Source organism: Anopheles ziemanni, chromosome X (genome assembly GCF_943734765.1).
Source record: "Anopheles ziemanni chromosome X, idAnoZiCoDA_A2_x.2, whole genome shotgun sequence".
NCBI classification, from domain to species: domain Eukaryota; kingdom Metazoa; phylum Arthropoda; class Insecta; order Diptera; family Culicidae; genus Anopheles; species Anopheles ziemanni.
Genome location: NC_080707.1, coordinates 9,844,386 through 9,862,705, shown reverse-complemented (window position 1 = coordinate 9,862,705; position 18,320 = coordinate 9,844,386). Strand labels below are relative to the sequence as shown.

At 44.7% G+C, this 18,320-nt stretch overlaps 1 protein-coding gene across 1 annotated transcript; it reads right to left on the bottom strand.

Moving 5' to 3' along the window:
* Positions 1–206: 206 nt before the first annotated feature.
* LOC131291267 (ubiquitin-like-conjugating enzyme ATG10) lies at positions 207–871 on the bottom strand. The gene is made up of 2 exons (XM_058320455.1): positions 560–871; positions 207–502 (listed from the first exon to the last, which is right to left on the bottom strand). The coding sequence occupies exons 1-2, from the start codon at positions 864–866 to the stop codon at positions 231–233; spliced, it is 579 nt and encodes a 192-aa protein (XP_058176438.1). The 5' UTR covers positions 867–871; the 3' UTR covers positions 207–230.
* Between the last annotated feature and the right edge of the window lie 17,449 nt (positions 872–18,320).

Below are 18,320 nucleotides of genomic sequence, written 5' to 3'. Positions count from 1 at the left end.
TTTATTTAGTCTACAGTGTTTCACAGCCAACGAATGGGTATTTCTAGTATCTATCTTTGGTATACATCAATCCTGGCTCAATTACAAAAGCTAACGTTTCGTCATAACTAACAAGTCTACCTAGAGTAAAGCACGACAAACAAAAATTAGTGAATGAAAAACATAGAGAAATTGCAAAGCTAAGCAAACATACAAAATACGCTCTGCTACCTTACTCCGAAACCACAAAGTCAGCTTTCTCCAAACTCACAGTCATATGTTGGCAGATCTGAAACGTTTAGATTCACAAACCGCCCGTACGTTGATAAAAACGTTATTATTGGGTTGCCCGATTTCAGGCTGCTCAGTATGTCATTCGTTTTACACGGATGAAGACACAGAAACGGGCGAAACAGCAAAGGATGTTCGACCATCGTCAACGTTTCATATTGCTTCGACGAACTCGCTTCTTTCGATAGTTCCAATGCATCCCATGTGTCTTCCATGTTCATCCTGCCTAGATCTGCAAAGAAAATGATATTTAGCTAAAACACCTTGTGGCACAGGATAAGCCTCTTACATTCTCTGTAGATGTTGAACAGGAGCATAGGCACCCCGTAGCTTTCATTGAATACGACATGATATTCAACGGAACAAAGTTCACCGCAGCCATGGTCAGCACTGGACGGATCGTTGCCAATAGTCAAATCAATAAAATTACTGTTTACCACCGGCGATTTCCTTGAAGGAAGGTTTCTAAACTCGTACGTTTTCACCAACCGAAGGAATGGTGAACCACCGGTGCTTATTAGCTCCCAGTGTTTACTAGAACGAACCGATTGGCAAATAAAACACGAGCAATAGTGCACAAAATCGATGAGCTGCATGTTGTTATTATGCTCGCTGTTACAGTAAACATAGCGCCTCCTTTTTGAAAAATCGCGATGGTAACCATCGTGTAAACCCATCACTCAATTTATACAACATTTGAAAAACATCGCCTTCCGGCTGTTGTAGACTGCAGGGCTGCTTGCCATGATTGTACCACATTTCGTACAAAACCTTCAAGGTAGAGATGGTGTACACGAGTGGCGGTTTATAGTGGCGGGTAAATGAATAACGCATTGTGATAAATCTCGCTGGAACTCAAAACGAATCATTTCGTCCGCTTTGGCAAACGCTTAGGCAGATATATTTAAGCATATACTTGTTTGAGAATAAATCTAAATCCCCCTGAAAGATTCAACTGTGTCGCGAGTCGAATAGCTCACTGCTTTTGCGAGTCATATAGCTCACCAAATCCACCGAATATATCTTTTAATGAGGGCCACTAAAAGTACAACATTCTATTGTCCTGTGAGGAGCCTTTAAAAAAAATAGTCCTTGAAGTTTTCATCACGCTAGGATCCAGATCGTTTCGGTTGAAAATTGATTGTCAAAATTGATGATGGATCTGAACCGCAATGGGTGTGATTCGCAAACAAAACAGAACCTATGGGAACCGATTGGCACTTTTGTGACTTATATCACATATTGTTTCACTATGTGAAAGATGATAAAAAGCTATAATGTTTTCTAAATTGTTTCTACTTTATGGAGCAACCTGCTGGTGTGAACCCACCACGATATCTGCATTCCCTGCACTGCGTCAGGGTTGCTTCGGAGGAAATCTGAAAGTTTTGACGCCTGCACGCACACAAGCCACGGCCAACAAGCTCGTTCACGTCGCGTCCGTCGCTACGTTTGTGCAGCAGCAGTCGCGTTCGGTCGTATCAACAACATGCGGATGTGTGCCGTACTCGTGCACGGGCGTCTCTAAGTTTTTGCTGTAAACCAAACACCAGGAACCATCGCTGGTCGGGTGGCAAAGTGCGCTCTCGGGCGTGTGTTTTTGCTGTAAATCTGTGCGGGTTGAATCGACGACGCGTGCGACGAGCAAACCGCGCGAGGGTGTGCGAGAAGGGCTTGTGAATTTCCTTCGAAAACGTCAATTTTGCAAAACCAAAGCACGACGACGACGACGGCGAGGACGGGCCCGTGTGTTAAAAACGCCGTACCCGGGGAATCCGATGTGAGCATGTGCTGGGCAGAACGGCTGGCGATGGTGGTACGCCCGTTCCGTCGCTACGAGACGACGCGCCTCGTCCCCGCGCTTACCGGCCGCGCTAACGACCGCCTCGTAGCGGTTCACTTCGAGAATGAAACCAAATCGAAAATCGCCGACGGAGGTGCTGCTTCTTTAACGGTGCGTACCTTGCGTGTGCCGATACGCTGAGTTTCCCGTGGTCATACGTTTCCACGAAGAAAAAAGCTTCCAGCGGCGCTTCCAAAACCCCGTCCGCGTTCATTGTAGCGGAAGGAAAACCCCTCTCGGTTTGCTTGCATGTTTTTTTTTGTGCGCGTGTGAGTGCAGTGTGCCCCTGGAAAAGTCAACGATAGATAATAATGATGCATGGCGCGATGATTAATGCATACGGTATCCGCGCGCGCTCCGGGACGCGCCTGTCGTTTGCTCCTTGGAGCCTGCTCTAAACCGCCACTTGGAAGGATCAAAAGTAATCGAAAACTCATTTCATTTTTTTTTGTTCAATTCAGCTGCTCCTGAAGCGGCCAAACGATGGTTGCGGAAAAAAGGAAAAATCAGTGAAAAGCTCATTCCGTGCAGTTTTCCGTGCGTATTGGAGATTCCAGAGCAAAACATACAGAGAGAGTGAGAGAGAGTCCATGAGATAGGGATACACGGTAGGAGAATAATAGAGCGGGAGAGCTCGCGCCCAAAACTAGGATACAGATGGGATTTTATATTGGAAAAATTGAAAATCCAAATCCTGCAAAATCCTGCTGTTTATAGGGGCAACCATCAAGTCCCGCCACCCATTTAGAACCGTAGGACAAACGGCTACACATTCGACGTGGAATGTGACCAATCCCTACGTCCCTTGCATCCCCAGCTCGCTTTTCATCTCATCCCGAAGGCACCGACGACAAACGTGTTGCCTGGAGATGCAGTTTCGGTTTTCGGTTTCCTTAGGGTTTTCCATTCACAACACTCACGTGCGCACGTTATCTGTTGCCCGTCTCGCTCACGTTGTCGCCACGTCCAGAAAGGGGTGTTTTTCACACCCCCCTCGAGCGGGCAAACAATTCTATCCTTCTTCTTTCTTGCTCTCACCCAGTTTGGGGCGTCCTCCATTTCGTCGTTCCAGATGCTCGACTCTATCGTCAGCCTCGTCGATGGCAGAAGCAGAAGCAGCAACAGCCACAGCATCAGAAGCCCCAGAGCGAGTCCCGTCACCTGCTGAGCGGTCAGGAGCGCAATATAATTACCCCAAATACTACTCATCCTGCCCAGTCATGTAAGAGATGTCCCGCATGTGCAGTGCAGTGCATCATCACCCTCGACAGTGACAGCACACCTACCCACACACACACACACACAGAGAGAGTGCATTGGGGTGAATCCGACCGCACGCAGCAGTTAGTAGATGAGGCAGCCCGCACCGACCAGTTGCAATGTACGGCGCGAAAATTTTAGCATGTCCAAAGTGTAACGTAGGAAACGAACAGAGTGCGTTCCGGGACCACCTCGGACCAACACGTTGCCGTTGGCCCGGCAAAGTACGCCACACTACGCGGGACCTCCCGAGACGCCTGCGACGCCTAAACAATCCTAGCGACCGAGCATGTGCGCGCAATGCTAGCTCGTTGTGAATCTCGGTGTGCGTCCCCCACCCCCTCGCTCTCGAGAGCTCCCAGAAATCTCACAAACGCTTTGCTACGACGAGACCGAGCAGCTACGGATCGTACCGTTTAGCCCCACCAAGTATTATTAGTCATAGTGCGACCGCCGATGCGGGCCCCGATGTCAGTCGCCGATGGAAACAAAATAGTATTATCCCGCACAACCGCTGTTGAACTCTGTTTTGAAGCCGGCCTCCCGGGGGTGTAAATGAGTGAATAGTGGTTGGCGCCAACAACCCCCCATCTCCCCGCGCGCGTGTGTGTGTACGTTCCTTCCGAGTGTCTAGAAACCCGCTTGGATCCTGCGAGTCGGCAAAAGGGCTTCAATCAACCTTCGAACGAGACTTCACCGACCGAGACTTAACCGGGATCGAATCCCCAAACGGGCACACGACGATGGCAACGCCAAAGGATGACCGGGCCGGACTCGGTTCGATGGCCTTAAATGGTAGGTGCAAGTTGGTTTTTCATTTACGCTTACTCTAGGTTATGAATTTATTTTAGTAAAATTTCCATCAACACCATTCGTCACTCAGTGCAAACGTTCCCGACAGTTTTGGAACATGTTCGGAAGATCAAATAAGACCACCTAATCAGTCGCATTATCTTGTTGTATGGATTTGTTTGTTTTACGAAGGAAATGTTAAGGCTGCATAGAAAATTTGTTGAAAATTTGACGGCACAACCAACAATGTTTCCCAAAACTGCAAAAGATCATCCAACATTATTTATTTGGGGTATTTATCCAGTTTGTTGATTTCAATAAACAAGCATAAGTCGGATTGGTTCTTATTTTCGAAACCAAGGTAGCCATGCATATTGCCATGCTAACAATGATAAAATGCTTTTAATCTGTGTGTTCTGCGTTTAGAATACGACCGAAATACATTTTTAGAGTAAATTTCGGGGACCGGGAGGAGGTTTGTGGACAAGGATCTGATGTTATCTACCGATTCTGTTGAATAGCACACATCATTATCAGTTCTAACGCCACTATCAGCGTCTGGGCATTTCTATTTCTCCTGGTCGACTCTTAAACACATACTTACACACATTCTCTACCTTGACCGTGACCCTGGAAGCAATTTCGAAAAGCAAACCTGGTGACGAATGCAATCGCATCGGAAATGCAACGAGGGGATGGTGGTATGCATTTAGAAGTGGGTGCGTGGACGGAAGCTGTGGAGAGGATGGAGCAGGTGTGTGTGTGTGTGTGTGTGTGCGACTTCTATCAACCGGACCTTCTCAACTCGTTGGTGACGCTGGGAAGCAACATGTTAATGCTATGATTTTCGCGTCACCCAGCATCCTCACCTTCATCAACCTCACCCAATCAACACACAACACACACACACACACACACACACACAAACACACCGGAGATGTATTTTTACACGTTTTTCCTCCCCCGTACCCCGGGGCGGAGAATTATTCATCAATCAACCGAACGTGCCCGTTTGCCCGGAAGGAAATGTTTGACGAACGGCAAATGTATTCCGGTGCTGTGCCTGTGTGTCAAACGATGCCCTCCACACCAGAAGAACGCATCCTTTTCTGGCATACCCCATCTTAAAAACCAGGCCGTTGGCGTGATGCACGAATGATGATGTCCTGGGAACGATTTTCCGATTAAACTCGAGGCACCAGGGGCACCGATGCCACTTGGACGTGAAGGCAAAGCGGGAAGACGGCAGACGAGAACGGTACAAACTTTCATCACCAGCTTGCCCTGGTCGGGTCTTGTTTTTCCCTTCCCCAAACCGGAAGCCACCCGTTCCACGGCCAACATCCGACTGACTAGTGATTTACGAAAAAGGATGCCCTCCCGAGAATGCACGTATTTGCAGTAAATTGCAGTAAAAGCAAATGAACTGGAATCAAATAAAACCTCAGAATACAGTTCACAAAAGTCAAAGTGTGCAATACAAGAAGAACGTATCCGGCGGGTTCGGGAAAACACATTGTAACCTGCAACTTATCGGAAAAAGAAGGAGATTATTGTTAACACAAACCGAAACACAAACACTTGGTAGGCCGTTGTTGTACCGAATGCAACCGAATCCTTATCCAGGTTTGATTCTAAAACACGGCATGAAAAGTACGAGTTACGTGATGTTTATAAACAAGTTGCTGTTTCTTTGAGTAAGCAGTTTTAAAATGAAATAAAAGCGGGCTTCTTATCGTGCCTGGCGCTTTTTCGAAAAACCGATAACAACCGCCCACCTCTCGGGGTGCGATGCTGTAGGATAGTTTTCTTTCAACGGATGCCACAGTGATGGGTTTTCCCCCGCCCTTTTCGACGGCACATGTCGTGGAACGTCGTTCCAGTAAGAAGTCCCCGAATGGAATGAAATTATTTGATGTGCATGAACAACGATTTCGGCACTACTGGCCGTCGGTCGAGTCCGGAACTGTTTCCGGTGCAGCAGAACATGAACCGAACTCCGAACGCCGGGGGGATTCCTCGGATGCCACGGGTGACGCATTGTTCACGGTCGAGGTCGGACCCAGTCCCCCGTATATGCAGCCCTTCAAAGTAACAAGCATCCGTGATTCATCGTTAACCGATGTTATGCCCAGCCCAGAACGAGAATGTGTGTTTTTATCTCTGTCTGTGTGTGTGTGTTTGTTTATACAGGGTTTCGATCCATATAATTGAATGTTACAATAGGTAGAAGAGAACATTTCAATAGCAAAGGGGATATTTTCAATCGATCGAGAGAGCTTTGTAACCATCGGTTCGCGGAGGGAGCTGCTAACTTCACGAAACTCATTGTTTTTATGCCAAGGAATGATATAACTTTGGGTGATTAAATATTTGAAAATCGTATAAGATGTTTTCAACTAAAATACAACAATATTCTCGACCAAACAACAATCGATCCACTGAGGTAAACGCAAAGTTGCAAGTTAATGTCTCATATTCGATGCCACGTTTGTCGTACCAAATTCGTTTCTTGACAAACGAGTGTCAGTGGATGCAAAAATCGCAGATACAAAATTTAATTAAATTAATGGACGGGTATATACACAGTAAATGCACAGTAATTAATTTACTTTTCTTGCGTGAACGTACAGGGGTCGGATCAAAGTAAACAAACACATTATAACAAATGAAGACTTTTGTGAGGTTGATAACTTGCTCCTCTAACCGGTTGCACTATTCTGCTGCCTGAAATATTACCCTATATGATTGCAATGTTCTCTGAACCGATTGAAAATACCCGCTTATGCTTTTGAAATGATCTCTCTACGTATTGAAACATTCCATTATATGAATCAAAACCCTGTAAGTGTGTAATGTTAGGTTGAAATGGCCTTGTGCGGAAGCAAGAAACCGCTGATAAAAACGGATGATCTACGTTTGCTGATCCGTCAGCATCGGAACTAATCCGCTCTCGTCTTCGGGCAGGACTTCCGGCCGCGTGCAATCAACGATACGCAGTTCGCAGGCCGCTTTCCTTCCAGCCGAGCGAGTGCACAAAGTTTGCCTTACAAGAACTTTTGCCGAACAAAACTGCACCGCGAGCCGAGAATCTTCCGGTGCCGCAAAAATGGTCGCGATTGACATTTCATTATTTCTTGCTTCACGGTCACGGTCACTTCCCGCTACCCCTCTACCAACAACCCGCCCGCTCGCCCGCCCGCCACCAGCATCAACTTTTATCTTGTCCGTGAAGCGCACAAGCGGATGGAAAAATGCTTCCATTTCGACGAAGACGCAACGCTGCTCCAATCGGTGTTGCAACGCCCGCGCGCGCGCGTGTGTGTGTGTGGGTGGGTGAATGGGCCAAAACTTCACTAACTACCGTCGCAACGATGATTGAATCCGAACGCGACCAACGCTGAACTTTTGTAGCACGTTCCCGGAAACCGGAACGGTGGAGCAAGAATGGTGCATGGGGTTGCTTGGGGGGGGGGGGGGGGGGGGGGGTGGGGAGGGAGGCTAGTTTGCTTGCTCGGAAAACTTACCATCGAGAGCCGTTCAGCAAATCCGAACGGGGGGATCATTGATATGAATGCATCATCATCTAGTTCGCTAATTGGCATGATGGCGCACACGGGAGAGGAGACGGGAAAAGGAAAAACAGGTAGTGGAGTAGGTGGGTAGTGGGTAGAAAGAAGTATCAGAACCCGGTACACACACACAGAAAGCACGAACCCACGCACCCACGCACGCACCAAATCGTAGCTCGTTACCGGGTATTTTAAGCTCTTTGAATGAAAATTCCTTTTAACATCCCGGGGACACCACCATTCTGCAACTCAGGCAGCCTCCGGCTGCGCTGCTGCACCTGCACCTGTGTGTGCGTGTGTGTGTGTGTCGTTCTAATGGACTGCAGTCGTTGCCGCTTCATTTTACCCACCAATGAACGAACTGAGCGCATCAACTTTTGTCCCCGGAGAATCTGTTTTGGACGTGACGCATCCATGTTTGTCTCAACGACAACCAGTGTTGTCTCTAGTGCATCCACTTTTGTCGCGCTGTAATCTGTTTTTCTCTCAGATTTCCGGCGAAATTTGCTTGTTTAGCATGCATTTGAACATGAAAGTAATGTTTTGCCTTCAGGTTTATGCCACAAGTGGCCTACATAAAGAAATTATGTAAACTAATAAACAAAATAAAATTCAGTTCCAAATTGAAAAAATATGGCCAGGTGTCAAAATAAGGTGTCAAAAAACGAGAGATCACTGTAAATGAAGTTGCTGTGTAATACAATTTGTTCATTGGCGTGTCTTAAACATCATATGTGAATTTCCCGGCTGTACTGTAAGATTTAACAGAGAAAACGGGATAAAGCAAATTAAGTAGTGTGATTAATGAACCTTTAGGCGAATTTTTCACGTTGGATTCATTAGATTGGTTCACAAATCTTTTGGGATTCGAATCTTCAAACGCTGACGAATCCTTAATGAATCTTCACGAATTTTTCGTGGATCGTTAACGAATCTTAATGATTCTTTCATTGGCAACAACAGGGGTCTCTTTGCCAGTTTTTGGTCATTAGTTTTAACATTAATGAATCTTTTGAGTTCATGAATCTCTCATTAAAAAATTCATGAATCTCCTCAACGATGCAAAGAATCATTCACACGATTAACGAATCTTAATCGGAATTACACTACTCTTAAAATTAAGCCTTAGATCAGGTAGGAATTCCCTACAATAGGTTAAGCTATAACATGTGTTAAATGCTAAAATTTCCAATCAAGCAAGTACTCATCAAGTACCTCAATATAGTACTTAAATAATACTGAATAGAATTTGATTCACAATTTTTTTCTTCCATTATTTTTGCTAGTAGAAAAGAGACTAGAGAATCAATGTGAAGATTTGAATTATTTTCTTTTGGTAAAGCATTGCGACAAATAAAAGTTTTCTGCTTAAAAGGGACATATTTCGTCATATAAACTCATTTAATAAATAGGGTAATAAAGGTATGGTAAATGGCACTATTTATGTTGAAAGCAAAAATAAGTTTGCGGTTTAATGCATAAATGTTAGAGCTTAATTATCTAGAATAACTTCTCTTCTTCTTCTTCTTGGCGTAACGACCTTTTGGTCATGCCTGCCCCCGTTAAGGGCTTACGAGACTTGTTTCCCTGTTGTACGTGGATAGTCAGTCCTCTCGTACAGAGGAGGGTCCGGTCTCGGTTGGGATTCGAACCCACGCCGTCGAGGTGGTGAGCCCCGGCGCTCATGAGCCGATTTTTTAACCAGCGCTACCGCTCGGCTGTCGCGGACCCCCATCTAGAATAACTACAATCATCTTTATGTAAATAGTTGCGTGTTTAGCACGAAAAGTTGAAGTACTATTTGAAAACTTGGTGCTTTAGAGGAAAACAACACCTACCTACTGAATAGGCAAAATGGTCCGCCAACGGCTGTAACAATGTTTGCGATTGAGCGATTGTCATCCCATCCCGCGACAATCGAGCGCGGTTTAAATTCAACAAGCAAACTCCCAAGCACGTACACGAGGAGTGGGTGAGGGAACGATGGAATGGGGTGTGGGGGGGGGGGGGGGAGTGGGAAGGATTTTAAAATAGCACGAGCAGAAGATGCACCGTGGCCGAAAAGCGACAGACAGACGGGATGCATCATCTCATCTCGCACTCACTCCGCTTTCTTGGTCCTCCGCACGCTCCAAGGAGTTGTTTGCATGCTCCAAGGTCACCGGAGACAAATGTTTTAGTGCCTGGCAGTGTTGTTGTCCTTAAAAAAGTTCTCCGTTTGCCAGGATTTCCGTATTTTATTTAGTTTCATTTGCTTTATTTGGTTATTTGTTTACTTAAACTATAAGTTTTATATATTTTTGTACCCTTTCCATTTCTACCCTTATGCTTCTTTCTTTTAGTTGTGGGCCAAGATTTTAACATTTGTTTTATTTTGTTATTTTTTTATTTAAACTATATAAAAGCTATATTTTTGTACCCTTTCCGTTTCTACTCTTCTCCCTCTTTCTTTTTGTTGTGGCCGTAGACCAAGCGTATCAATTTCACTCCAAAATCGCTTGAGGTGTCTGTGAGGGGAAGCCTTTTGTGTTTTTTGCTTCACGCCTGGTAGCATTCCGCCTCAAGTGAACATTTGCGTGAACAACACAAACGCGTCTTAAGCCATCACCTATGGAAGTGGAACATGGCAACCGTGTGGACATTTCCTATCCTTATATGTTTATGGTGTTAAGTTCCTCCATGATGTTTGAGCATGGGATAAGTTTTTTTTTTAATTTTATTTTATTTGCTCGGTTTAGTTGTCTTCAGATGTCTTCATTCGTTAGGGAATCATGGTGTAAAGTAACCACTAGTTTCTTCTGTGAAAAGCACCATAGGGAGAGGAATGGTTGTTGCATTCATTTTTCCCTCTTTTGCGATGCGATAATGTGACGCTAGTTTCGTTCGAACCAAGGATGGGATTCGATTCATCAGCAGCAGCCGGACAAGCGTGTGTGGTGATGATGTGTCTGGGCAACCTCTTACAGTTCGCCAATAAAGTGTCCGTACAGTCACCAATTTTAGCATCAAGTCTTATTATCACATCTAATACATGACTTTGGACAAACATTTAAATATCATATGTTAAATAAACTTCTTTTCCATCCATAAAATACTTCAGGTGTGGATAAAGTTGTAAAAAGCGCAAAAAACTTACAGTTATTTTATCTCAATTTCTCGAATGAGTATTGTACTGTTTATTGTGGCAGTATGTTGTATTTAATGCTAGGTGTGGCCAACATTTGCTATAGTTTTAGGTTACAAGTGCCAAGACATCATTTCTACCTGGTTGTTTTCGAATGGTGTTACGTTTTATGTCCCTTTTTACCACAAAATTTCTACTGAGCAGTTGTTAACATATGTTCTATATGGTTCACTTCTGAAGGTATTGGCAGTATCATGAACATTTTTACAACATCATGCAGTGGGTCACTCTTGAGTGAATATTATTCGAAATAAAAAGTGTATTACTTGTTAGGAGAAATAGTTAGCTACTTTTATCTCGTCAATTAGAGCAACACTCTTTTGGCATCAAAATGTACTGAATTGTATTTTCCTAGCGTTTTTCTCTGTTTGTCTCGGAAGTATAAAGGCTAGGCTACGTGCAATTCTTTCATGTACATCTATTTCCCGCAGAACTTTCACCAGTTGACGTAGTTTCACCGTACGGATACTTTGAAGACTAACTGTATTTCACCAGTATTAGAGCCGTGGCTGCTTCTACAGCGATTGGAAGGTGTGAAAATTAAACTAGATCCACGAGCAAGGATGCACAGTGTGCCGCTAGGATGTCCAAGGTCTGCCCCAACTCCTGGGGTTCCTGGAGCCAGCCGTTATAAAAAGAGCGCTCTTAATTGGATACCATAAGCCATATCGCTTCTTTCTTCGACGACACCAGGCGCCAGGGAAGGGGATAATACTAGACCAAGAAAATGGGAAACTTTTTTCCGAACGTCTCTGATGGACTGCCGGCGACAAACTGGCCGGTTTGGAACGTTGAGTGAATCAATCAAATTAAACGTCGTTCCGTGACGGTATTCGGAGGATCGCGGAAGAGAGCATAATTGGAAGGTGCATGCAACGTTTTCCTGATCCGTGCGTCAACTCTGTCTCGCAACCGGGATCCATTTTACAGACCTTATTATTTCCAGCAGATAATAAATCCTTCCAACCGAGCGGTTCTGCACAGCGGATATCCGTTCGTTTTTACCGCGAAACATTGCTTCATGTCACTTCGTAGATATGACTTTGTGACCGACCCACTGACACTGACCAGCTCAGGTTTCCACGAGGAAAAACGTCCGGAATACGATACCACTTCAATTGCGCTCAAATTGTACGTCAGGCCGTTGCTATGCACACGCCCGCACGTGCCATACTCGGAGCCTTTCCGCCAAGCGATTGTGATTTAAATTTGCTTTACCTTGGCCCAAGTCGAAGGTTTTTTTTTCCTGTGACGAACATTTCCTTCTTGATTTCCTGTTTCATCCTCAGTGCAAAGCACGTTGGCGAGTGAACACGTTTAGCAATCTTTTCTGCCAGTATATAATTTCACCTATTTATCACAGTTGCTTGCTATCAGCTGCATCATTTCTCTCCGAGTTCAAAAGGTCCATCCCACGCACCCTGTAGGGATCTAAAAGCGCGCGAGAATCCGTCAGAATGCACTCGTTCAAATAAACGAATCGAATTGCTACTGGATGCAATATTGAATATTGATTCAAGTAAAGATGAATGCACGACGGAAGAGTCATTAGAATGATGGAAAGTGGGCCAACATTGCTCCGCTTCATCTCTGATTCGAAGGTTTTGATTTTTTTTTTGTTCTGTGCTTAAACTTTCCCCCGATGACGATCCACCCACGGATCTAGGGATGAGCGCGTTGATTCGAACCTACACGTATCCGATCCGATCTCATGATACAAAACGACTGGATCACAACCAAGGTTACTGGAATGAAGCTGTGGTTGCTACAAGAGGTTGCATCGCCACAGCTTTTTATGATGGTACTGCAACGTTTTCAAGTCCACCTAAACATCTTTCACTCTCCTTTAAACAACCGTCAACCGTAAGTAAACATTTGACATACAATTGATTTCGTGAGACCGAACTAAATATGTTCAGAAAGTTACGTTTTGCCCATTTCGTTGCGAGGAGTTCACTTGCATAGGGTTTAGTATGCACACGAAACAAACTTACTGCAAAAGCTCTAAATAAGTATTTTTCCCACTATCGCTTTAGGGTTATTGTTGCACTCGTTTAAGTTTAAGGTGTCACATGTTAAGTAACGTTTGGCATATATTTAGTTCGGTCTCACGAATTCAGTTATACGTCAACTGGTTACTTACGGTTGGTGGTTGTTTAGATGACAGTGACAGATGTTTAGGTGGGCTCGAAAACCGTGGAAGTCCAAAAATATATCAATTTTGAAGTTAATATTGACGGTTGATGTAGGTACACAGATAGGATTATTGCTTTTAATTGCATTCGAAGAGATTGGCTGGTATGAATTGCTGTTAGAAAATATTCTTTTGAGGGTTTATAAGAATTTAATTATGAATCACATGGATTAGAACTTGGTCAGAATTTTTCCGACGATTAGCTACGGCAAATAACTATTAATGTGTTTTGACTCATGGTTAAACTAATTTATTAATTTACAACTTTGTTTACGAATGTTTGTGTTGGTTATCGTTAATTCCAAGATAGTACAATGATCTTATCCGTTATTTATCTATGAATCTGTACTCTAACTGATAAACTTATACGCTAGACCAGGGGTCGGCAAAGTGCGGCCCGCGGGCCAAATCCGGCCCGTAAGAATATTTTAGTGCTTCATACAAAAAACCCATCCCAATTTTTATCGGATTCGCCAGGTTTGTTTTCTTCCCAAAAATGAAGATGAAAATTGTTTAACGAGGTGTTCCTGTTATATGTTTATCGATAACATTTTAAATACTTTATCTTTTCCCACTTTTTATGTAACTTTGCGATTTAGAAAGTTCCTCTCTCCATTAGAAAGGGTTTGAAAACATTAAAGCATCGTTTAAAGTATCCGGTCCACGCCTTCGGTTTCTCTTAAATCATCTGGCCCTTTTTGGAAAACGTGTGCCAATCCCTGCACTAGACATGTCCGGAACTAAAACAAAAAGTTTCGGAGTCGCCAGAATTCGGCTCCGGCGTAGGAGTCGTCAACAATTGCCCATCACTACACTCGTCAGCCTTTTCCTCTAGTCTTTTATTTTCGCAATTTCTCGGTCCCGGGAAACAGCAATGGACGTCATTTGTGGGTGAAATTGGTGCAATTACTGCTGGTTGCAACCGAACGAAAGATCATACGAGAGAGGGTGGTCCTGTTGAAAGGAAGGAGGATAAAGGAAGCGAGAAGCGCACGATGGACGCGTTTGACACGAGAAAACTGCAGCCCTTTTCCACGAAACTGCATGCTCAGAGCGAAGATAGAGCGGCATCGATCCGCCGTGGGGAAAAGTCCGGGGAAAACTCTTTATGCAAACGGGTACACCGAAACCACCACCACGCCAAGGAAGAAAGAAAGGCCCAGCAAGGATAGCGGGAAGGACACTGGAGGGCACAAGGCGAGCAGGATGTAAAGTGCAGTGAATCAATTTCCCACCCATTTTCTACACTTTTCATGATGTGCGCACACAGCGCACAATCCACAACACAGCAACAGCGGATGCATCCCGTTTTCCACACACTCTGTGGTGCCCCGGGTGTGGGGCGGGTAATTTTTTCCGGAATGAAAAATCATGTAATCTAGGTTTTCTATCGTTCGTCACGTCTCCAGTTTTCTTTTAATTTTCGTGTCGATGTTGCTACCGTTCCTTTGGAATAACTCGATTAATTATTTTAATGCCGCGAACGTCATCGCTGTGGAATGACAGAAGGGCTTAGGAAGGATGCACACAGGCTGGTAGCATTTATTTTGCATCCCAATTGGTCGGTGGGTGTGTAAACATTGCATTTTCCAACTACCATTATTGCGATCGGAAACGCATTAGGATACCAACGCCAACGGTTGCTTCCAGCTGTGAAGCCGGGCGCTTAAACGGTGCTCCAGTTTCTAAACGTCAAACCTTCCATCGAACAGGTCGTGGACCGTAAACAATAACGAAGCGACCAATCCAAACTCTACGAAATCCCTTCGTGATGCGTCTTTTGGCGAATGTCTCCAGCTGGATCAAGCTGTTGTTTTGCTGCGTCCTATGTCAGTGTGCACTTCCACGCAATACGATCCTCCGCAGCGGAGAAGCGGCCCCATTTTCGATGAAATGATCGTGCGAAACCCCCCGGGCTAGTGGAATCCACCGGCGATTCCACCCTGGCATTCTGCTACATTCTCCGTTTCGCTGGGAACTAAACTACGCCATTTCCAACACCATAAGCCTGGTCAGGTGCGGCCGCCCTTCTGCGAGGGAGGGAAAGCATTATTTGTTTAAAATGGATGCAGATAGCATTCACAGCTTTACGCGGAGTGTGTTTGCCAGGCTGATCCCCCTCATGTATCTATGCTTCTCAGCACTTTTCAGGCTCAACATTTATTCGCTGTCTCTCGGTTTTAGCCCGTTTATCGAAATCGGTTACCCAGCGCTGGACCATATTTCAATAACCAAAACATCAGCATGAGAAGCGTCCGGTTTTACTTCACAAGCCGTTGTTTTCGTTGTCGCAGTAAAAGGCGATACGGGAAAAAAGCTATACCTCGTTTGGGAGTTTTGGTTAATGTTAAATACGACATACGCAAAATAATGTTTATAGATTTTGAGTAGACTAGCGCTCTTTCCCACGGGCAACCGCGTCTTGCTCTGATGCCGTAGTCAGGTTACCTGTTGCAAACTATTAAAAACTCCCAATCTACCAAAACCAGAAGTCAACGAGAACATTCTAATGATCGTTTCGGGCTGCACAACCCACGGCTGGTGCGGTCTAAATCGTATTTGGCTCTGTTATAATCGTTTGGTCGAGGTCGTCGTTGTCATCTCCCAATTCGTTTGTCCAACAGCGCAAGTATCGTGGGACGCCAGATGGCAATTTGTTTCCTAAATAAGAACCCCAGCCTAGGGCTGGATCTACATCGCCGGAATTGGAGTGCGAACACAAAAGAAGACGCAAAACCCTTCAATGTGAGCATTCCGGCATTTGCAAATATCCTACGACATCGTACGGTGGGATAAGTAGGGGACATTTCGAAAAAAAGTGAAGTGTTAGTAATGGTAATAAAGCTTTAATGATGGTCAGGTAGGCAACCTAAAAAATGTAATAGCAATCATTAACATTTTTATTTAAAATGTTTATTGATTTGTCGAAGAATGGAGACAAAAAGGTCTCCAAACTTTGCTTGTCAATAAAAAACAGTATCAAAGTATATTCTGGAAATATTTACCACATTAACTAATATGATTAAACAATAAGTCCTGAAAACTTCAGCCGTCCGAGTTTGCCTCTGTTTGAGATACAGCCTTTTGAGCATTTTGAAATTTGTATGACCCAAGCCTATGATTCGTACCAATCGAATAGAAAGAAGCTGATTAAAGCAATGCTTCGAAGCATGGTGAAAAGGACATTGCCTAGGGCCTCGGACTTATTGGTCATATAATTTTGAGTTTTGAAAGGCATAGTATGATAATATATAGTATGAAATGAAAATGATGAAATGATGCAACTAACCTATCTGGATTGTTTTTTTTAATGCAGCCAGAAAAAAAAAACAATTCTATAGTGACAATAACCATGTTACAAGAGGAAGTTAGAATAACTAAAACAACGAGCACAAAAATATACATAAGAGATCAGCACATCACACATAAGCGCCATCTGGATGTCCAGGGTGAAGATTGTTCTTTATTACGATTTCGATTCGATTTTGTTTTGAAAATCAATCAAACGTCATTGAAAAATTCATCATAAATTTGAAATGTCCACTTGGTCGTTCTACCTCATCCCACTGTGCATCGTGGGAGGAAGAGCTCGGATCGTATGTCGTAGGGCGCCAGCAGATCAGTACGGCTGAAATGTCACATGTGGCCTCCATCTCTAGGCGTGTTCCGAATATTTGCTGCCACAAATAGGTTTTGGCATGTTCGCCTGCTTTAGCACGACAAATTTTGCACACCATTATACACCCGCACTGGAGCGTGGATGCTTTACAGCAACGACGATGGATGGTTCCAACCGTCTCGGCGGTTTAGATTTTAAGTTTGTGTCCAAAACCCGAGTCTACTCCACTTTGGTTCACTTTGGTTTTTGATCTCAGCCGGAAAATTCATCGGTGGTCAGCTAGTCGATGGTTGATTTTTCTCGTACACATGTTTCGCACACATGCCGATCGCGTGGACACGCCACGGATCTCGCGATTTGTTTGATTCCCCCGTTTTTTTCCACCCTTTGTTTTACTTTTACCCTTCCCACTCCGCTGATCCGCGATCACCCCTCACTCTCGCTTTCACCCTTCGAGCGAGCGTTGTTTTTCATCTCACTGTTCTGTCTTGTCTATCTTGCTCTCTCTCTCTCTCTCTCTCTCTCTCGCATGCCTTCGTCTGCACGCGACCCGATTGCGGATCCGAACGGCTTCCGAGTTGCGCTGAGATTCGAATTCGCGCGCGCGCGCGCGCGAACTCTTATCTGGTCTCGCACACTCCTACAGTTCGACCAGCTATCGACCAGCGTGCAGATGAACGTGGGCTTGGCGTTTGGTGCCGGCTGCTGCCTTTCTGTTCGCCGGTCGCCGGTTCAGTTAGAGCTTTCGAGTGCGATCGATCGGACGTCCATCAGGGTCCGGGAAGCCAGGTGTACGACTCGGTGCTTCAGTTCAGCAACCAACAATCGCCGAGTTGGTGTCGTGTTCGTCGATCGGCGCTCCTTGGAGTGGTCTCTTATCACTTTACACGCAAACCCACCGCTTAGGGTAAATAATCGTCGATTCGGAAGCTTTGCACGTGCCGCCATAAACGGTGTTTTGTTTTCTACGATCGTCGCGGAAATCAAAAGTGAAGCTATCGAAGAAAGTGGCCTTGCGTGCGTGTCACGCAGCGCACCTTACGCAGCGCGCAGGATAAAAGCCGCAAATCCGTTTGTTCCCCGTTGAACTAGGGCGAGAAAAAAAGGGGTGGGCGAAGAAAGCATTCGGAAAAAAAGAAAGCCTCCCCAGTACGGAACGTGTGTACTACGTGCATATATCTGCATTCAGTGGGTGCATCGGTTTTGGTTGAGTGTCTTTAAGTGGTTGCCCGAATCGAAATTTGTGAGCGAATCCGTGTAATTTGGCAATTAGTGCCTCGAACTCCAATTCGTCCAATAAGAAGCATCATTCAACCATTGCAAGGCATTTGAAAAAGAAAAAAAAACCCAATATGCAATCAACCTGTCACAGATAAAATCATCCAAAGGTGTCGTGAAGCGAACGTGACATCACAACGTCCCAACAGTTCTTGAGCAACCAGCGAATCCTTTCTCTTCTGCGATATCAGTCACGGCGAACAGGCATTTGTGGAGTTACATTAGACATTTCTCTTCCCTTCAACGAACGAAAATTGAATATTTTTTAATTTATTTTTTAATTATTTTTTATGGCACGACATCACTAG